This window comes from Pezoporus occidentalis, unplaced genomic scaffold (genome assembly GCF_034315485.1).
Source record: "Pezoporus occidentalis ecotype Australia unplaced genomic scaffold, CSIRO_AGI_Poc_V1 ctg11, whole genome shotgun sequence".
Taxonomy (NCBI): Eukaryota; Metazoa; Chordata; class Aves; order Psittaciformes; family Psittacidae; genus Pezoporus; species Pezoporus occidentalis.
The window spans coordinates 4,256,263-4,278,182 of record NW_026912886.1 but is presented as its reverse complement, the minus strand read 5'-3'; the positions used below and the strand labels follow the sequence as shown (position 1 = coordinate 4,278,182).

The window sequence follows — 21,920 nt, the reverse complement described above, 5'->3', positions numbered from 1 at the left end:
TGTCCTGCTTGTTACAACACTGCATTTTGAAACATGACCATCTAAAATTCTGTTCTGCAGGAGCTGCTAATACTGATGCCCCTTCCCATGCTAGAACTGCATATGCTGTAGTGACAGAATACAACAAAAAATGCCTACAGGTAAGAATATATGACCAGTCCACTAAAGCAGATACATCAGCAGACATCCACTTCAACTGACTTCCTGTAGAGAAGACAATCAGTTGGGTAGATCCTCAGGAATACCAAAAAGGGAGTAAAGCAGAGATGTTGAGGATTTCTGAGAACAGGAAAGGCTAAGTACAGTAAAATGGGAGCTTTTCCTTGCCTTAGGGAAGACAATCACACCTACTGTAGCAACTGCAGAAGGGAACACAAGTGTCATCTCGCTCTTCCAAAACCACCGACTTACTAGTCAAAGGACACCAAGCATGGAAACCTCCTGCTGCTAAGAGTTATCACTGTCTCTGACCCAAAGCTGACCAAGCCATGCTGACAAAAGTCATGCTGAAACAGAGGGCTCTTCAGCACCACTTCTGTCACCCTGGACTCCACACCACCCCACTGCCTCCTGCCTCCAGCAGGGCCTCCAGGTCCCTGTGCTGCTTCAGATCCACAGCCTCTCGTACAAAGCTGTGCTCATGGCAGTAGGCACCAGGGCTCAGGCATACATGCCCATTTTTGTACCTAAACCTTTTCTGTGGCTTTACATGATAGCTTAATGCAGAAAAGGAGCATGGAGAATACAAGGATGCAGGGGACAGGCAGATCAAATTTGGTCCAAATACAGTCTCCGCTCTATAGACTTGCAGATAACACTGTGTACTAGGCTCTTCAGAAGAGCACGCTTCAGCCAGCATGCCTTCCCACCCTGCTAGGTTCTGCCAAACTGTGCATAAGCATGCCCATTTGCATTAATACTTTCTTCTTGCAAAGACAAAGAGGCAAGCTGCCACGAGGCAGCTGGGCAGGAGATCCCTAGAGCTGTGCTTTTATCTCCAGGTATCAGTCTGAGTCAGTAAATGTAAACTCTCAAATTTAGTTCAGGCTTTTCCAGTTGTGACCTCTGCTCCTACAGCACTGATCAACAGTGTCGAGAAGCTGCAGCACAAGAGCAACAATAAGGCCATCAAAAGCAGTCCCTCTCCGTTTTCTTTTCATCAGCTGGTGGCACAAAAAGGATAGTCAAGTTCATGTCCTCCAATATGCAAGCAAACGTGACATTTTAAAAGGCAAAGGTCCTATGGCTTCAGCAGGGACAAGCATGCTTCTATTTTTACAGCTTTTTCATTTTTCATCTCCTGCCCCATGCTCCCTAGTATATTGGGAGGACACCACTGAAATCTGTTAGTAGTAAACTGAGGCTTCTTTCACCCTAGCCAGAGCACAAGTAGGCTAGCATAGCCCGACTCTATAAAGCCTGTGCCTTATGAAAAAAAAATGCTTATTTATCTTCCAGTGGAGCTATCTATGTCAAAGACAAGAAATGGCAACCCTCAGGAACTTGCCCTTTCACTGGGAAGCTGCTGGGACAGGGACCTTCTCATGGTGCTGAGCACTGCACAGAAAAGCTCCACTAGATGACACTGCAGGATACACATCTCCACCAAATCAGAAGATAAAAAGGAAAAGTGACAAAGGTGGCAAAGGAACAGCCATTCCAGCTACATTGTATTTGCCACTTTGGTTTATTTCACCCCTCCTTTGCCTCCGCTAGCAGGACAGGTAAGTTTTGAAAGCTGAAATTTTGTTTATAAATAAGTAAGTCTGTTTCTGCCTCTGTCAAATGAACCCCTTACCCAACTCTGCAGTAACTGCAACCAGCAATCCCAAGAGCAAGGCTGAATCAGGCCTCAGCGGTTTCTGACCTTCGGAGGCTGCTACCCACATACTGCTGCATGTCTAGGAACAGCTGCAGGAGAGCAGCAGGAGTAATAGATGTTCTCACTAATGAAAACAACCGGCTCAACCTACCAGGGACCTGAGCCCATCGGAAAACTAAACTTAGAAACCGTACCGCAAGCCAACAGATAGCGTAGCTCCTCCTGGGGCTCACTGTGACCCACCACACCTAGAAGCACAGCTGATGTTGCTCTCTCTTTGGTAGCTCTTCATACTGACAGCCTCCCTGCAGTTAAACTCTTCACTTACTTCATCCACAGCTTTATTCAGGCTACTTCAAGCAATTTCATCCACAAGATGACTTGCGATTCTAAGGATAGCTGTCTCTTACGGGTGATAACAAAGGTACCTGCTTTTACAGACACCTTGGATTTATCAACTTGTACCAGATACTGACCTACCACAAGAACGTGGGAGCATAAAACTATATAACAAAATTTTGCTCCCCCCTCAAAATTCAATGACACTATCACAACCAATGATGACTCTCTCTGTGCATACCAGCATGAAGACAGTTTGAAAGGTAAGGCCCACTGAGTGACTTAAGAGGAACGTACTCCTGTGTACTGCAATGCCCCTCAAAAAGCCAACTCTTCCCAAACACCACCAGTGAACTGTGCTCCTCTGAAGAGCTACCATCAGCCACTCACACACAAGAACCCATCTTCTACTGCTCAGCAGAATTGCAGATAAAATGGGGTTTCTTAGCCTGTGGTTTAGAGAAGCATAGCAGAGTGGCTCCCTCCAAAAGCCACTGTGTTCCACAGAGACCCCCAGTCCCATGTCCTCCCAGGGAACAGGCTGCCTTGCATCTGCAGTGGGAAGCCTCACTGGAAAACCTCCAGCCCATCTTAATGGCCTCAGCTTTGGACTTAACCTTTAGGACCAAGACCTTTGAGAGAATCCTGAAGGTAACTTTCAACAGCTGCAGTAATTTAAGCTTCTAAATGCTGAAGCCACGTTGACAAACTCCTTAGAGTATCTTGGGGAGAACAGGGAGGTGGGGGGGGAAATCAGTCTAAAGCATTTCCTCAAACTGCTCTTCTATCTTATGCCAAAGTATGCATGCCTGCTTTCCCTGACCTATTTATGTATTTCTACTCAAAACAGCCCCATTTTAATGGCTCCAACTTGGCATGGGCAGAATGAGGAGTGTGTTCTCTCCCCAGGTATGCACCTGGGTTTACTTTGCACCAAGGGGAAAAAGCAGAGGGAGGAGGCAAGGAGATGTAAATTTATTTCAAAGTGGCATAAAAACAGATGCTGCTGAACCTTCTTCTAATTAAGTAACATTTCACTTTCAGGAACAGGTAGCTGAACTTTACTGAGCAGCAGGGGACTATCGTATTACAAGAGGTGGCAGAATTCAGTTGCTCTGAATTCTAGTTCCTTAATGCTGCAAACAGTAGACGCCATATAACCACAGGGGATATGAGAGGCATTACGCCTGTGAGAACAGAAAGAGGAAGCTGGTTGGGAGGGGTAAAATAAAACCCTTATTAGCTACTGCCTAGTTAACTCTAAGCCTTCTCAAAGCCTGCACAGCCACTGAATCTAACCCTTATCAGCTTTCCAGCTGCAGAGCATTCACTCCCTATGAAAACAGCACAGCAAACACTGGGGGAGCACGCGCACAGTGAACACCCATCCCCTGCGCACAGCTCCTGTCCTGGGACACACTGTGCAGGAGGATGCCAGTGAAGGGGCTCTGGGTTGTGACCCTGGCAGGAGGAGGACAGCAGCACCTCCAGGACACTGCTCTAGCAGAGGCCCTCCCAGTCCCACAAGTCACATGGGAAACAGCTCTCCTCATTCAAGTACTAGCAATAACTCAGTCCTCGAATGGAGGAAGATGTCAATGACAGCAACAAATCCAGTTCGGCAAAATTCAGGGGACAAGTGGAGCCACAATTTATTGTGCAAGATACTGTAGTGGTTTGAGTAAGTGGCCAAATGCAGAAAGCCAAGACTGATATTTTTCATTACAAGTTTCATACCATCAGTGACGTTCGCACAGATACTCTGTATTCCCTTCAGCCCAAAACTGCAAGTATTTGCATAAGCTGGTATACCCTCCCAAAAGCAGCCTCTGTAGATGTGTTTTATGTGCTTGGTACGTTTTGGACAGCCTAACGAAAACATTATTTCTGCAGAACCCTAATGCAATTAATGAAGGGGAACCACCTTCCATCCCTGCTAATAGGTGTGCCATACATCAGGAAGACAGGATATGACTCCCAACATCACAGCAAGGGTTCCCAACTGCAGGGCTCCAGTTTCCAGTACTCCTGCACGGTGTTACATTATTACCCAATACACAGGACACGGTACAAAAAGTTGCAACTAGAACGGAAATCTCCAAGGTATATTACTTAGCACTGTTAACTAGTTATCATCTCAGGTAGTAAACCACCTACCCTCTCAGACAGTTAATAAAGAGAGAGGAGGTTTATGATGTTCTAAAATAGCACTGGAGAAGGCAAAAAAAAAAACAAAACAAAACCCAACAAAGCAGAAAGCTTGTAAGTTTTTTCTTGTAAGACTTTAGCACAGAGCCAGTAGCAACTCGGCACAGCTCCCACCCATGGAGGTCAGGAGCAGGAGCTGTTCACGGTCACAGGAAACCTTCTCAACTGCTCACTCATAGCCCACACATATGACCCTAACACTGTATGGCCACACACTGCATGACCACACACTGCTGCCCCAGTACTTTTACTCTGCAAACAAGCCTTACATACGAGAAGGAAACCCAGGACAGCAGTTAGAGCTGTCTGCCAAGAAGAATTATTTTGACCACATGGCCTTTTAAAATTACTCAGATCTGAAAAGCTTCCATTTCCCACTGCACCAGCCAGTCCCCTATACAATCTCTGACATTGTCTGTCAAACTACTGAACAACAGGGTCTAGGGGTAGTCTTGAAAGGCTACTTCTCTGGGTGCAATACCACATGAGCAGCATTTCCCAGGCCTGTCTGTGTCTCCCAGGCACAGGAGGTACCTGGGTGTTGATTCAGGAGCTCTTTTTCCTGTGTAGTGTCCTCCTGCCTCTTTGACTCTGGCAAAAACCCAGACAGCTCCCAAGGAAAGCAAGTCAGACTCCAATACTAAATACCAACAGTGACAGTTCTGGCAAAGTCATCTCTCTGAAAGTCATGCTAAAATAGCAAGGGTCATTATTACACTGACCATATATCCTTTTGGAAAGATCCGATCACTTCCACAAGCCTGATGGCATCAGGTGACATTAGGAAAAAAAAAAAAAAAAATAATCTATTTACTGTGCATGCTGTGAGGAACCACTCAATAAAAGGATTAGCAACCCTATTACAGTTAAGTGGTACTATCAGAAAGGTACTATTATCACATCCTTACCACGACAAGCACTGTGTCCCAGCAGTGCCTGCAGGATTCAGCCCTTAAATCTTAATCTTACTGAATTAATGCTTTTCTTTCTTAGACTAACAGCTCTAAATATATCTTTTTGTAACCTTCCATTTAGAACCACAAAGAAACGTTAAACTGGAGCCAAGGATCATCTAAGGAGAAAATTATGAAACAGCCACCTATGTGTGCTGCTACTCAATTAACATCTTAACATATGCCATGTTACATTGTCTGGCTTGGCTCATGTTGATGAGTAAAATGGCTGTAAAAGCATTTCAATTAAATATTTAGAAAGCAGAGCTGCAAAAGGTTGAAATATGTTTGAGTAAGCGAAATGCTGACTATACATACTGCTCACTTAATGCAGTAAGAGCTTTTGCTAGCACAGGTTACTGAGAAAGGTAAGCGTGCCCAAGCTGGGCACGTCTACCAGTCAACCCTGACATCCCAGCATGAGTGCATGTCTCCCTTCCCATCCACATCTCACCCTCTGGCACGAAGGAGCAAAAATCAGGTGGCTTCTGATGCCACCTAGGGGCTCTCTCCCTGCCTGCACTCCTCTGTCCCTTGGGGATAATTCAGTGTCGCGCTGTAGAGACAAAGCAGCTGAACCTAGCACAAACACAAGCAAAGAGAAGCAAAACATTTAATACAAGACAAAGTAAATCCTCCAACACTCAAATGTAGATATATATTCTCACTCCAGATGAAATCTACAGGGACTTGCATCTTGGAAGCACATGAAGTACTGTTACTTCCCTAAAGCATAAAAATAGCCACAGAGTTGTGCCCATTGGGAATGTAGAGAAGCGTTCAACCCTCAGGCCTCAAAAAGTAAACAAAGCAAGTATTCACCAATTTGTAAATATTGGATATTTCAGCTTCAAGACAGACTCCTCCTCAGGCCAAGTCAAACCACTCTTCTCAGCGAAACAAGGAAGGTACAAGCACAGCAAGCCGATACAACAGTGCAGCAAGGGCAAGCTGCAACCATTTCATCTTCACTGCAAGCTAATCTATCTCCTTCCGCTCACCAAAGAGGGTAAGCCAGACCAGTTTCCATCCGACACCTGGAGGAGCAATGATGCACCACAGTGCTGGGAAAAGCAGTGGTTCAGCATGCCACGACATTTTAACTTAGTGCAGGTTAAAACTGGTCAAGTGCATGATTTCAATGCTTCTTACTAAAATGAATGTAATTAAAGTATTTTACATTGGATAAAAATTTAATCCCTTCACCGTTTCTGACACTATGATGATATTCTGAGTGTTAAACAATGCCAACTGTATAAACAGCTGAACAAAGAAGGAAGATAAGGCTGCTAATGAAACACCCAAGTCTCCAACACAGCCCATTGTAATAAACTGCCGAGAAATAATTAGCCAGCAGACATCAGCATACCTACATCTGAAATCTGGGTCTACATACATTTCTTTTAGCTCTCTGAAGAGATATTGCTGTATTCAATGCTAAAGGCTTCTTTCACAATTCTTACTGGGAAGAACCTGCAACAGCCACACAGACCAGGTGCTCTATTCCAGCAACAAGTCATTTAAATTCGGGGGGGGGGGATGTTACATTTATTTAAATACAGCTACAGCATTTTGCCACAAGTTACTTTAATGAACTCTTAGAAGAGACAAAGAGAGTGCTTTTACACAGCTCTCACCCTGGATCTTTCCTCATTGCTCTGAATTTAAACCTATGTGTATTATTATATTCAGGCAGGACCCTATTCCAAGGATGCAATGCCCTCTGTACGTTATGTGGGAAGATGATATGTGATATGTTGAAGATGATATGACTTCAGAGGAGCTGCACCCTACATTTATTACTAACAATCTACATGAGGCACTGCAGGGCATCGTTCTAAGAGTAGTCTGCAAAGATCAATTGCCTAGAAAGGCTTAAAGCAAAAAGCACAGGGTGATCTCAATAAAGTGACATGAAAAAGTCACTCAAGCAGGAACTTGAGTGGTCAACCTAAATCTTAAGTATGTCCCACTAAAAGCAGAAAGAATGGATATATACAGTCACCAGATAGGCAGGTTTGTGGCTAAACAGCAAATCAACCATCACAACAGCTCATGTATCTCACAATGGTAACTCGTGTTCTTAAAACCAATTGTGAAAAAACAAATCTCTGGCTGCTTCTGAATTCAGTGTACAGCTAGCTAAAGATCTGCTATGGAATTTTCAGCCATGGTCTACAGAAGCCTCATCACATCATTACTTAAGGCTAGAATTTCTAAGGGCTGTGAACTGGAGATGCTCTACAGCATGGTGAGATTTTTCTCAAGCCTTTGTCCCACATGGCTCTAAGAAAGGATGCCCAATGAAACTACAGGGGTGAGACTCAGCAGCAGCATTCACGGTCAGCCGGATCGCACTATCAGCCTGGAAAGGAGCCCCAGCATTCACACTATGCTACCATCTCAAGAGGACCTGGGGCCTGACACACACTAGGAAGCAAAGCAGCGCTTTGAGGGCTGCAGTGCAGCTGGTTAGCTCTTCAGACACTGCACTGGGGAGGTTCAGCTTCATCTACAGGGCTTTCCTCACACATGCTTTGTCCCTCCTCCAAGCCACAGACATCCATCTCTCCCCTTCACATTGAATAGCTCACCCACAGGCAATGCCATCTTTCTACAAACAAACCCAGCTTTTATCTAGCCCCCTACTACCAATGCTGCTTGCAATATCCCATTACCTCTGCTTCTGCCTGATCTCTGGATGTCTGCATCCCTTCTCTTCACTCCCTTTCCTCTCATGGCTTTCCACCACACAGCTCCCCTGCATCTTTTTTTCTGCTTGTGGAACCTACACCCAAGTGCTGACCTTGGTAACTCCTGGGGAATGCAATCCTTGCAACCTCTTCAGTTTCCCTGTGCTGAGTAATGCCCTGAGTATCTACAAGCACTCTCCAAGAATTTGCCTACTAAAAGGGTCACTTCTTTCGTGCTAGGTGAGCATGGCTTCCCTGCCACAGGAAAAGCAACTTCCCTCCCTGACCTGTGCCACACTGCTCACTGGTACATCCCATAACCCTACTCCGTCCTTGACTTTTACACAGGGATGAAAATGTGACAGCTGAACATATGGAGGATGAACATGGCACTGCTGGCTGATGGTGACAGTCATAAAACCTCCCATCTCAAAAATTCCTCCTTCTTGTTCAGCTGACACAGGTTCTTTCAGGCCCCATCCTTCAGCCTTGCACCTGCACCCTTGGGCATTTCTCCCTCCAGGCACAGAAACTGTCTGGTCTCTGCAAATAAAAAGCTGCAAGTAGCTAGAAGTCTCTTGCCTACCTCAAAGGTCAGTTCACTGAATGCTAAAGCAGTATAAACCCAGCACTTTCCACCCTCTGTTTCTGGGGGTAAAAAAAAAAAAACACAACCTAACAGCATCTGATAAAATGGTTTTAATCCCTAAACTGGGATCTTCATAAAAGTTACAAACGCATGCTATTCCAATTCCCAAGTATTTAATTTGGAAAGTTTGAGTTCCCCCAGCCTACAACCCAGGTGAACTTCAGTTTACATGCAGGCTCACAAGCTTGTCTAAACCTGAAAGCTGCACTTGCTTAAACTTAAAGCTGCACAACATTCAATTAAGTTAAAGCTGTGTAAGTTCACAGATGCATGCATCTATTTCAGATTGTTCGTACAAAGCTGGGTTTGAACACAACTGCACTCACTGCTATGTGGTAGGTCATAGCTTAACTGTGTCAAAAGAGCATCTTTCACAAGGCTGCACTGCAAGACCAGTTGCTCCAACCCAAGATTATGAGGCATCCATCAAGCCTGTGCAGCTTCACAGCAGCCAGAACATACAACTCCTCTGCCAGCATTGCATAAACTACAATCGTAGGGCAGATGAGCATCACTCACTTTCTCTCCCACCCACTGCCTCCTTGGCTGTAGGCTGCCTCTGTGGCTGTGATGAATGAACAAGCAAGTCTATCAGATTATTTATTTCCTCTAAAACCTCAAATTATGAACAGCAGGCATCTGACCAGTACTTAATACCCCACAACTTCAGGGTTCAGTGTTTCGACTCCTCAGCACAGAGGACAATGCATGCAGCCAGTTAGTTGCAGGCAGACTGTGCTATGCCTGGCTCTGCCACCACATCCCGTTTCTGCAGCAAACTAGAGGGGTGAGACTGAAAAGCTGAGAACTTAACAATTTTCTTCTCAAGCAGCATACCTGCCTTGCAGGCACAGCATTGTCCACAACCATTTTGATTCCTGTTTTAGAAGTTTTCATAATGTCATGGTTTTCTTTTAAAAACACAGCAGAGTGCATGTGACCTACTACAAAGTACTGAAGTCACAGCCGCACAGGACACTGAATTTAGCACTCTATTAAAAATGATTTGCAGAACACCTGCATGGATTCCTATTCATAGTATGTCCATTTCAAACATTCCAGAGAACTCTGAATTTAAACCACAACTTCTTTAGCAAAATAGTCAGAAACAGAAAAGGCTGACCTTGATTACATCTAGAACAGATGTCAGAAAAGCTGCATTAAACTTTTGACTTTCTAAGTACCATTGCAACAGTGAATTATATTTAAGATGGCTATAAAGAGAAAGCTACTCAAGCAATATTAATTGAGATAACCCTATTGCTGAAATCCACCTGTAGGCTGCAGCACGTAACTGCTAACATCTTTGAGCATCTAACAATTCACTGAACTATGCTTGTACAAAAGTCTCACACTAATGTTACCCCCAGTTACTTGTCTGATGGGTCCTTCCAGGAGGAAACATTGTCTAAGAGCACTACAGAATTGGATCAGTCTGGATTTTCATTCCTGTGAACCACATCATGCGTAAACATGCCAGTGGGAGAGCAGATGCCTGCATTAAAGGAATGAAAATGTCTCTTCCTCATCATTAACACAGTTTGATTTCAATTTTCAAGGTGAACTGTATGCTGCTTTGCCACTCCCTTACAGAGCAGCTAAACTAATCAAGCCAAAACTGCAGCTCACTGGCAAATTCAGGAAAGGACCATCTCTTCCACAAGAATACAATGTACTTGAGCTATCTCCTATACCCGATTGGGCCTAATGTGCCACAAAGCTACTACTACCTAAAGTATCCAGTGGTAACTAAGAACTTTTCTGAAGTGACAAATAACAATGATTAACTGCCAACACCCATTCTAAATATTTTCATCCTGAACATTTGAAGCTATTAATGCCATCCCAGTACTTGCATGTGTGTCAAAGCACTCTGAGAGAAACCTTCCACAAACTGAACCACTGTACACACAATTCAAGTTTTGTTTTTCAATTAAGCTAAAAGTTTCACCAACTTGAATGTATAAACTATGATGGTACATGAACCTCACATTCTTAATTCGTCCAAGAGACATAAGCTTACAGCAAGAAAATAATGCAGTCCATGGGGATATGCGCAATGAAAGCTAAATGGGGCCTACTTAAACTCACTGGTACTAAACAAAACAAAAAAATTACTTTTTTTCCCCATTTTACTCTCAGCCCAAGAGATCAAGAGCATTACTATCTCTTTAGCCATTATGAACCAGGAAAATTGACTACTCGCAGTGTACATTCAGGCACATATTTACAGGCAATCAGACACTGAGCTTCTACTCGGAAGTAATCAGTAAGAGATAGTTGTCAACATCTTCAAAACTCAGACACTCAATTATACAGGTCACCAAATCCTCAGGGTCAGCATTTGAACTTTTTTTTTCCGCATAATAAAGTAGTTTACAAGATGGTTTTTTAAACTCAAGTTTCACTGCATGCTGCATTTAGACAAACCTGTCTGTGATGTAATTAAAACACACACACACCAGCATTTCTGAAGTGCCATAAAAAGAAAAAACATGCTTTTTCTTATGTCTTCAGCACATCTGCTGACTACTTGGGATTTTGTTTGTTTGACTCCGTAAGCTATCTCTAGTTGTTCATTACAAATGATGGTTTCTGTTCTAAATATCCTTTTCCATATTTTTAAAACTGGGTCTGTCAATCCCACTTCATCCACTTGTTGAATGGAAGACGCATACACTTTTCTCTCAGCTGCCAATTCATTTCTCAACTTTTTATGAGTTAATCGTTGAACTATAGCACTGAAATCAAGCATAATGAAGGTAATTCTGCAGAGCAGGCTCCCAGAGCCAAGAGCTGGCTTAGCTCTTCAGCAAACTGTGGTTCCAGGTGTGCAGCATGCAATTACTGCCAGTAATTTGACTGTCTTTTAAATATGAACTAATTTATTTAGTTTACATGACAACTAATAGCAACTGTAGGCCCTAACACAGCTCATCATTTATAATGCTAACAGGCCTAATAAAAAAAATAATCAAACTATAAAGGGAATAGGCAAACTTTTTAAGTACCCCTAATGAAAGAAACATCATACTTTGTCAGAGCCGGGATAAAAGGTTCCTGGGGCACTGTCTCTGACTCCTGCAAAATTATTTCAAAACAATTTTTGGCCATTGCTTCAGATAGCGCCATCAGAGAAGAAAGAGCTGCAGCCTTCATGCAAGGGCTGAGCACCAGCCAGCCAGCTCACAGGTGCCTCACCTGCACCTACCAACTTTCATACCATCAGCATAAGGATCGCAGAACAATCATCTACCTTTCTGCGAGAAGCACAAAGCATCTGAATCTGAACACAGCACGGGAGATAGCAGTTGCAGGCAGAGGATGCTGTGTAAAACCAACAAGCACAGCTCTCTTCGGCAGAGTACCATCCTGCAAGGGAGCATCCCTCGACAGCACAGCAGGGACAGGTGAGAGGCATCTGTCACCTGCGTGCTCTCTCAGAGAAACAACTGCCTTGCACACACCAGCACAGACAATAAACCCGTCCTGCCAGAGGATGCCCAGGCCCAAAGCAGAAGCCTCGAGTCCCAGTTTCAGATTGCCCCCAGACACCCCACTGCCATGGCATCCACAACCACTTTGCCCAGTATCTTCCCCGGCATCCAAGCCTCTCAAGTACTTTTCTCCACTGAATTAGCAATAAAGCTAGCATGTGGTTCTGGAGGAAGGAGTTGTTACTATTTTTCAAAGCAGATTAAAAAAGGACTTAAGTCCATCTGCAAAAAAATATTAAATAAATGTTAAATCTTTTCAATTTACAATTGAAACAGTTACCACTGTGGTACTGAGTAACTGGTATTTGAAGTCTGTATTCTAACATGGCAGTGGTTGTGAAAAGGAAGGGAGAAAGCACACAGTATTTTCACTGAAGTCGCAAAGACTACTCCAAGTATTTTCAGGTGATTTCTAAACAAGGGTAAGAAGGTGAGGAAAATGCAGTAGAAAGAATTGCTCAATCTACTATTCAGCACACCTTGCTCACAAGCTAATTCCTGTTTGTCTGAAGGATGCTTGAGGCAGACACTTCCAGACAACCTCACACTAAGAAAAAGTTCCATCAGGCTGTTTGCTTTGCTGACAGCTTTAAAAATAATTTAATTCACCACTTTATAGGCAACCAAGGTAATGAACTGTAATTCCAACTACTCCATTGGCAGGAATCCCGAACACCTCATGGTGGCACTTAAGAAACTTTGACTAAGAAATACGGGTTGCCTCCATCCCTGTAAGACCATCAATCAGAAATGACATCCATAAATCATGGACCTTGATGTTTAACCACAAGTTTCCTCTCAAGGATAAATAAGAATATGCCTCATTCTTCTCAGTTCTTCCCAGGTATAAGATTTCCTTCCCAAACCTGAAGTACCTGACAATCAGTAAGAGGTACCATCCCCAACCAGCTTCAGGAAAAGGCTAAGCAGGACTCATCACTCTGAAGGAGCACAGGTACACCCCATAAGACACACATGTGTAGATACATCCCTCACCTCCCCAGCTGCCATGCACTGCACCACGTGGTGTGTTATACAGGTTATAGTCAGAAAAGGGTAACACAGCCTGAGCAACAGATAAAGATGAGACCACTCACCAATGGTACCAAGCAGGTCCAAAAGGAGAGGTCTGACACCCACAGGAGGCCCCCAGAGCACATATCCCACCACTGAGACTGTCCCCATCCCCAGTGCTACCTGCAGCAACACCCAGCCTCCCCACCTGCACTGGTGCAGTGTCCCCGCAGCAACCATGAACAATTAAAAACAAGCAACAGGGAAAACATTTGGGAAGTTTTGAATGTTTTTTTCCACTGCCTTAATGATTAAGCATTCAACAACAGAAAACACTTGGCAGCTTACTGAAAGCCTGTTGATGGCATAGCAGCCGATAACAAGCATCCTACTTGATGAGAGATAATCCTTTTTCCATTAAATCAAGAAAGCATTAAAATGGAGACAGTAGCTAACTCCATTTAGAACGAAACAAAACAAACCCTCAAAATTCCCAAAGATCTGCGAGAACACAACCAAATACCCCAGTACCTTCAGAATTTTTAGATGTATTTAAGGGATTCTTCTCACTGACTTGAAATTGCCAATTTGTGCTGACCTTCTGGTCAGGCTCTTCCTAGATGCCAGAGCACTGCATCTTCATCTATTCAATTTACCTTTGAATCACCTGCTGATAGCTTTTCAAACATACAAGCCGGCATTCTACCTGGACTGCTCCAGAGGTGAGCCAGGAAACTACATTCACCTCCACCTCTTCACAGTTTAAAAAAAGAGTTCCTTATTTATACACGAGGCTCTGTAATATTAGATATTAGAAACGCTTGAACCAAAAATCCAAATTTGGATCCTGATCTGAATTTTGCAGCTCTGGCCCTTCTCCAAATACTTCTGTTTGGCAAGCAGCAGAGTGGAGTAACAAGAGAAGGCAACATACATAAGTTATGGGATCTGTATAAAAACATTAAGCTCAACCCCTGCTCTCAAAACTACACATACATACACACACACACACAAAAAAAAGACTAATAAAACCACCCCAAGCCCCAATTAATTAAAAGATTAATCAGTGCTTCAGTATAAATCTGATACCCAAACCTGAGCAGTGCTTTCATCTCACCACTTAAAATATTTTTTTCCTGGTTAATTTATACAGCATCTGGAAAAATTGGGGAGAGGGACTGGGGTGCTTTAAGTGTTCTTTTCAGCTTGAGAGTTGGATTCCTGCTCTCCAGTGGCATAGTGACATTTGCAAATCAAACAGACCTGCACCACATGGCAAGCAACCCAGCTATGGAGGCCGGGAAGGACAATCCTGCATTTCTCTGCTTATTAAGAACTCATTAGAAATGCTGCTCTGAGTCACAATGTCACATCATCTGACTTGCCTCAGCGAAAGGAACTCCTGCAGTGGAAAATAAAATGTTTATGAAACAAGGAATTGCATATGTTTGATGCTGTGAAGTCAACAACTTAATGAACTCCTATGCACTTTAAATGAACAGCAGTAAAACTTAGCCAAATCCTTTATTAGTTGAATATTGTTTTCCTCCCATATACTTTATTAGATCCTATTGTTTCAAGAAACAAAGACAAACAAAACCCACGAGCAAGAGTGGAAAATCCACTCCTCCTAAAAGCAGACTGTATTGCAAAGATCTTTTTTCTGCACAGCTACTCCATCCAACTCAGAGCCTGGATATTCAATAAAACCTCAACTCTGTTCTCAGAAGGTTACATAAAGGTCAGCATTCACTTTATTCAGGTTTATTTTCTAACCTAGTAAAAATGCCTGCAGACCAAATTGGCTTCCACACCTGCTGACCTAGAAACTCCACCACCGTGGTGGCCGTGGCCCGTTTTGGAAAGTTGCTTCTCCTCCCACACCGATCTGGCACCGACTGCTGCGTGCCACTGACCTGCCCGCTGCCGGCAGCGGCACTGAGGAAGGCTATCCCAGCAGCAATGGGATGCAACCAGCAGAGAACAGTAGATGCTTTTTTAAGCCACTTTGGTAAAGAGGAATTCTTTCAGGGGGACTTCCCCCCAAAGAAAGGGTTTCCTCTGTACAGGAATGTGTAGTAATAGTTGGGTGTACCTGGACCTTCTTCAAAGGAATGGAAGATCTCCAAATCAACCCATGGAGGGGATGGAGTGGCCATCCTCTAGAAAAATAAGTCAAGTTGGAAAAGCGGCAAATGGTGTAGGATTTATTTCGCCCAATTCAAGAGATCGGCACCACAGATGGTTACATGCTGGCACACAGCTTAACATTTGTTACGGTCAAAGAGAAATACGCACATAACGCCATCAGATGGATTGTTTTATGGAAACCCTAGGAGATGGCGTTCACCTCAGAAGTCCATTTTTCTCCACAAGAGTTACAACTGAGCTACCTTGACCAAGTAGTACAGAAACAGATGGAGTCAAATCAAACAAATTCCACTTTCTGTCACTATCCATTTGGGGAAGCAGAGTGCAAAGCAGGACATGCTGCCAAATGCTTTGCCCAAGGAATGCTTACCTTTCCTGAAATCACCAAGAACTACTCTAAAATACAGTCAATACTATTAAAACATGCTAAACTTTTTCCTATGTATTTGACTGCTTATACATCATGTCGGGAAATACATTCAGGACAGGCAAGTCTCACCATCACCGGTAAACAATGGAACCACAAAGCCAGAGAAAACTGGGTTAATGAGAAGAAATCTTTGCAGTTTTACACAGCATCTCTTAGCTGAGGGGCTCAAAGTACTTCTTCAAAGCAGGTAAACACACTTCTGATGATACACAGATTTAGTGAAAAAAGTGCAGCCTGTATGCCTGTCAATTATTAGCTCTTCCTCACAATAGTTACTCTTTTATCAAAGAACTGCAAGTTTTGTTCCCCACCTCCAACAATGAATTAAGCAGGATGAAGGAGGGAACGGTGGCTGATGCACAGAATAACCACAAAGAAACTGTAATCTGTTACAGGAAATTTGAAGTTTTCCACTCAATTTTGACAGACCATTTAACAAAATATAGAGGTTTGGGGGTTTTTTGGTTTTGGCTTATTTTCTCTTATTCGCTGCCTCCCTCTCCCAAACTACTGAAAAAATGAAAAAGAGTAAATGCAGATTGACTGTCTACAGATTAACCCAACCTGGCTCCAGAAATCTGGTTTTTTGGTTTTGTTTTGTTGTTTTGTTGTTTGTTTGTTTTTTTAGGAAAATATATAAAAGTTGTTACAGGAATTTCATCTCCAGAAGGTAACTACCAAAAAGGTGTTTGCACCTGCATTTGCAAAGAGCCTGAAACGCATACCCCCTGAGCTTCCCTCTTCATTGCTGGGTATTTTATTACCAAGTCTGTCAATCATTTCTTCTGCTGACCTAACCATACAAATAAGTAGCAATTCATATTATGAAAAATTTCCATGGCATTTCCCAATTTGCAGAACATTTGCTCTGCCAACAGCTAAGTGACTATCCACACTTGCTGACAATGCCTAATGAGGAGCAATGGGTGCAGTTGCAGGAGGGAGCAGGAATGATGCGAGTGACTAGAAAGGATGGAGCCTCCCCAAGACTGGAAAACACTGGTGTTACAATCAGTTAATCTGGTTTTCCAGCACAACACCAAAAGCTCAAAACTAACAAGAGTACAATTCACTTTCTACTCCCCCTTTAACACAAGGCAAACTGGGCCTTAGGACATGTAATTTTGGCACTGCCTGACCTAGCTCATGTGGTTTTCCAACACAGCTTCTAGCTAGAAGAGCAATTTGAGGACAAAAATTATGAATCTGAAATCCACACCCACATCCAAATGAAACGGCTGCAGAAGCAATGCTTTGTGTTTGCCACTCCATGCTGCCTGGTCCTCAGCTCGGTTTACACACAAGATACTGGAGAGAGAGAGGAGAGAAATTAATCTCTCAAGTAGAATTATTATATTCAAATCCTAACAGATGCCTTTAGGTCAAAAAGAGCTGAGATGCAGGCAAGGTGAAAGAAGCTGCGGCCAATCCACGCACAGATGCAAGCACCAGATCACTATTTACAACAGTAAACAAGTACTCATTGAAGAATCATCACCAGTTATGAAAACAAACCCTTCTGCACCTTCAAGGTGCACAGCTATGGACTGGATTTTAGATTAATACAGTGAGCAGAGGGATTAAATTGCCTAAAACTTTTGGTCTTTCTCTTTCATGCCAGTAAGAACAGACTCTCAGCCAACACCATCCTCCCTTGGTCATCTCTGCATCTCAATCCTAGTTCCCCACTGCTTTTACACATGCACATCACTGGCTGTCTTCAGCTACAGGGTTTCTTTGGCAACGTAATGTTGAATAGACTCTGTGTTCACCAGGTATGCCTGGATACAGAAACATCATACATATACATACATACGTATGCATATCATATACAAATAAAACATGTTTGGTAATACAGTACCCTCACCCAAAGAAAATAACTGAAACCCTTTAGTCTATATGCTCAAGACAGCTGACGAGGGAGGTTTTCCCCACCTCAGGCTGTAATGTCTGGACAAAAAGCTATTAATAAATATGAAAGTTTTAATGAATTTAAAAGGAAATAAAACCCGGCAGATTAAGGCCCAGTGTCCAGCGAAGAGCAGCACAATTTACAAACCCACCCAACCTGACACTAATCAGCCATGCTGGGCTCTCAAAGACGTGCCCTCTCTGTCTAGACTTCTAATCCGTCAACAGGAAAAGACATCTAATATTATTTTTGCCTGTTTCATTGACACTGTAAGAACACATCAAACTGCCTCAGCTACTTACACAGCAGCAAACAAAAACCGGCACCACTTTGCTGGAAGAGTTCAAGTGGGGCAGACAAGGAAAAAAAATGTAGTTGGACAGTGATGAGCTTTAATTACTGTAACCAAAGAGCAGTTAAATACCTGCATGTGATGTTATAATGCAAATAAATACTTTCTGATTTGTTTTTAAGCACAGCAATCCAAACTAATGGTCACTTTATATGCCAAAACCCAAACCAAACAAAAAAGAAAGCCAAAACCAAACCAGACTGTACTCCTAGCAAGCACAGTTTTAAGTCTTCAGTACATACACTAACCATGCCTGCAACTTTAACCAGTAGGACTTAACCTATTGTTTCATTTTAAAGGGACTCCACATGTTCACAATCACTTGAGATACTTCTGTCAAACTATATTTTAATTTAATAAACAACATAAATTAAGTATGAGTCGAGCTAATGAATACCTCATTGTCCCACTTGAGGCCTACATCACACACTATATTTATATTTGTCAGTGCAGTGGAAGGACATGCACAGACTTGTTTGTGAGCCTCAAGTCCAGTATTTCAGTAGCTGCTATATTTTGCTATACTATTTTCATTGACAATGCCATTTGAAGACTGAAACCCTTTGTAAAAAAACAAACAAACAACAACTAAAACCATCCACTATGCACAAACATGTGCAGGGGAAAACAATAGAGAAGAGTACTAATCTAGATGTGCTAAACCCTTTGGGAAGCAAAGGAGGAACTGAACACACCAACCTGCCATCACACAAAACTGGCACAGCAAGGGACGAGGGGAGGAAGAGGAGGGAAGGCAGAAAAGAGGAAGCTCTCTTATGCACATTACACCTAGTTCTGCCAACAGCAGAGCACTGCCATTTTCACAAGCAGCCTTCCACAACCTCTCCCACTGTTTATCCACCACCAGCACACAGTGCCCAGTGAACAGAATAGCAGATCCAAGAATGCAGCTACAGAAGACTCTCCACTGTTTACTCCAAGTGCAGTGTGCACAACTTCCCTGGCAACGCTCCTCATCCTTGCTGCTCAAAACAACCACTGCATCTACATGAAAGATGCAAATTAACATTAAACAGCCTCACACGACTGCTTCATCGCAATACAGAAACACAATTTCTAGTAGTCCCAAAGCATTTAAAGATATCAAAGAAAAGGTTTTCTTCTAAAAAAATAACTTTATCTTCAAATACTGCATTTCAACAGTGTAACTACAGGGAACGGATACTGACTGAAAGCAGCAGGGAAGTCCCAGCCTGGTGCAGGAAGCAGGTAGCCAGGAGAAACGCTCGCACAGAGGTGAGGAGCCTCCGTGAAAGTACCAGGAGACAGGGCTGCAAGGTGCTGGCTAAACCTCTGCTGCTCACAGGCAGTTGGCACCGGGTAAAACCCTCCATTCCTTTGTACCAAACATGGGCTCATGCTACTCATTCAGTTTACCTGAATCAAGTAGACAGCTTTCACTTAAAAGGCTAACATATATGCTTTTATTTCCTTGAGAAGAAAACCTATCATAAAAGCAGAGGTTTTACTTAGTAGCCATTTTGTCTTCAACTTGGACATGATACCTAATCTGAATGCAATGTAAACATGTTCTCTGATGCTCATTTCCAAGCAGCATGTTCATGGAAAGAGAAGAAAATATCAAAAGGCCATGACTAAATACCATAATAAATTAAGAGGGTGTGAAGATTTTGTGATCTAAACAGACAGGAAATTCTGCAGTTCATATTCCTTCCCTAGGTCACATTGCAGGGAAAACCAAAACAAAAGGTAGCAAGTGTGGATTAAGGACAATGAATTATTACTGTTTAACAACCAAAACAACCAACAACCCAACAATAAATGCTATTTCAGTATGCCATACGATAATAAAATCTGAAGGCAAAATTATACTTTTGATTATTTTTGTTTTCCAACTACATCAATTCAAACCATAAAATCTAATTACAATATGAAGTATGACACAAGCTAGATCAGTATGTTTTTATTAGGATGAGGATGTGTGTAAATATATACATATGATGTGTATAAAGGAAAACTCTATGTACGAGTAACCTATAATTACAACTCCCAACTTTCACAATACTTTTATCAGCCTCCTCAGCCAAAAGCAGCTTTTAAAAACAGGCAAAATATAAATGCTGCAGGTGACAGCTAACTTCCAGATTAAAACCAAAACCCAAGTATTTTATTTGCGGGGCAAGATCAACTCCATTTAATTCTTAACCCAAAATGCACATAAAATAAATACTATGAAGTAAAATGTTGGTTTATTATGAATTCTGTTTTCATTTTTAAGAAAAAATACCCCCAAAACAACTGGATTCCTGTGCAGGAACTTGCAAACCCTCATCACAAGTTTTAGCCAAAAATGTATTTCAATTGCCAGACTGGAAACTCAGAACAGAGGTTTACAGGGAAGCTGGAAAAAATGCACCCTTAATGCGATGCTCTGCATTCCCTGCTGCATCAACACTGTGCTGGGGGTCTCACGTGAACGTGAAGAAAAACAGATGTAAAAACAGGGTGCCGTGTAAGACGCCAACTGATTCTGCAGGTGAGACTGCACCCATCCGGCTGAGCAGAGCCGCCCCGTAGCTACCATTATCCCCGCACACAAGCGGGCAGCCCCACTAACCCACCCCGGCACAGCCGGGCTGCCTCGTTCCTGGGGAACAACCAGCACCGAGCAGGGCAGCAGCGCCGGCCCTGCGGCCGCCCGAGCGGCACCTGCCCGCGGCCACGCGTGTTTTCCGCGCTGCGCGGCAGGGGGGTCAGCCCCCCTCTTAGGAGGGGGAGGGGGCAGGAGGCTCCGCGCACCGCGGCACAAAGGGGCCGCGCTCCCCCCCTCCCCGCGCCGCCTCCGCGCCCGCGCAGCGCCCTCTTCCCTTCCCCCCCCCCCCCCGCGTACCGAGCCCTGGCCTGGGGCCAGCCGACCCGGGCGGCGCGGCGGCGGGGCCCGGCCCTTACCAGATGGAGCTGCAGATCTTGTGCTGCAGCGCGCTGGCCTCACCGCCTTGCAGCCCCGGCACTAGGGCCGGCAGGGCCCCGCCGGGCACGGGGGTGCCGGCGAGCCGCCGCGGCGGCTGCCCCTCCGGCTGCTGCTCCTCGGCCATGGGGGCTCGGCGGCGGGGACGCGGAGCGGCGCTGGCCGCACTAGGCCTCTGCCGCAGCCCTCGAGTGAGTCGCCTTCCCCTGTTGCCCGGGGGACATCACGGGCGGAAAGCCAAGCCGCGTCCCGCCGCTACGCCGCAGGATGGCGAGCCCGGCCCGCGGCACGGCGCATGGCGGCACGACCTCCGCCGCCGCCCCCGCGCAGGGTCGCTCCGCGCTCCCCCCGCCTCGCAGCACCTGGCCCGGCCCGCCCCGCGCCGCCGCTCCTCGCCCCGCGGCCGCCGTGCCCGCCCGGGCGCCGCAGTGCGCAGGCTCGGCGCTGCCCGAGCAGACGGGCCGCCCCGCGCCGCCGCCGGGAAGGGGGGGGGGGAGCCGGGTTCGGGGGCGCGGCCGAGACGGTGAGCCCGAGCTGGGGGTCGGCCCCGGCGATGTCCCGGGCGCGGATGATGGGGTGTCCCCGGATCGGGGCGGCCCCTGCTGCGCGCGGCAGGGAGAGTAACACACGTGTGATGGTGCGTGTGTACGTACGGGTTTAGAGACAGCTGTCTGTATTTAGTGCACGGCGGTGTGCATGATCCGTACGGGTGCACCGAGCGCAGAGCTGCGCGCAGGAGCCACGTGAACCCCGGTCCTGCGGCGGCGGCAGCATTACATCAGCGGGCTGCACCACAGCCGCTGCCGCCGGCACCTTCCCCTGCCCCCAGCGCGGGCAGCTCCTCAAGTCATCGGTGCTTGTAAATGAAAATACAATCAATGCCTCGCTGCTCCCGTGTCCCTGCCGTGCCGCCAGCCATCGAGGCAAGCCGGGCTGCCGCTTGCCCTCGG

The 21,920-nt window shown here is 44.8% G+C and overlaps 1 protein-coding gene across 2 annotated transcripts in view; it reads right to left on the bottom strand.

The window, feature by feature from the left end:
- Positions 1 to 21,350, bottom strand: part of RFX7 (regulatory factor X7) — a 50,039-nt gene extending 28,689 nt beyond the window's left edge. The window contains exon 1 of one of the 2 annotated variants that reach the window (XM_062627683.1): positions 20,952 to 21,350. In XM_062627683.1, coding sequence (XP_062483667.1) covers positions 20,952 to 21,097 — 146 coding nt within the window. In that variant the 5' untranslated portion in view covers positions 21,098 to 21,350. The remainder of the gene's footprint in view (positions 1 to 20,951) is intronic. The other variant, XM_062627702.1, reaches the window with a different exon arrangement.
- Positions 21,351 to 21,920: the final 570 nt, after the last annotated feature.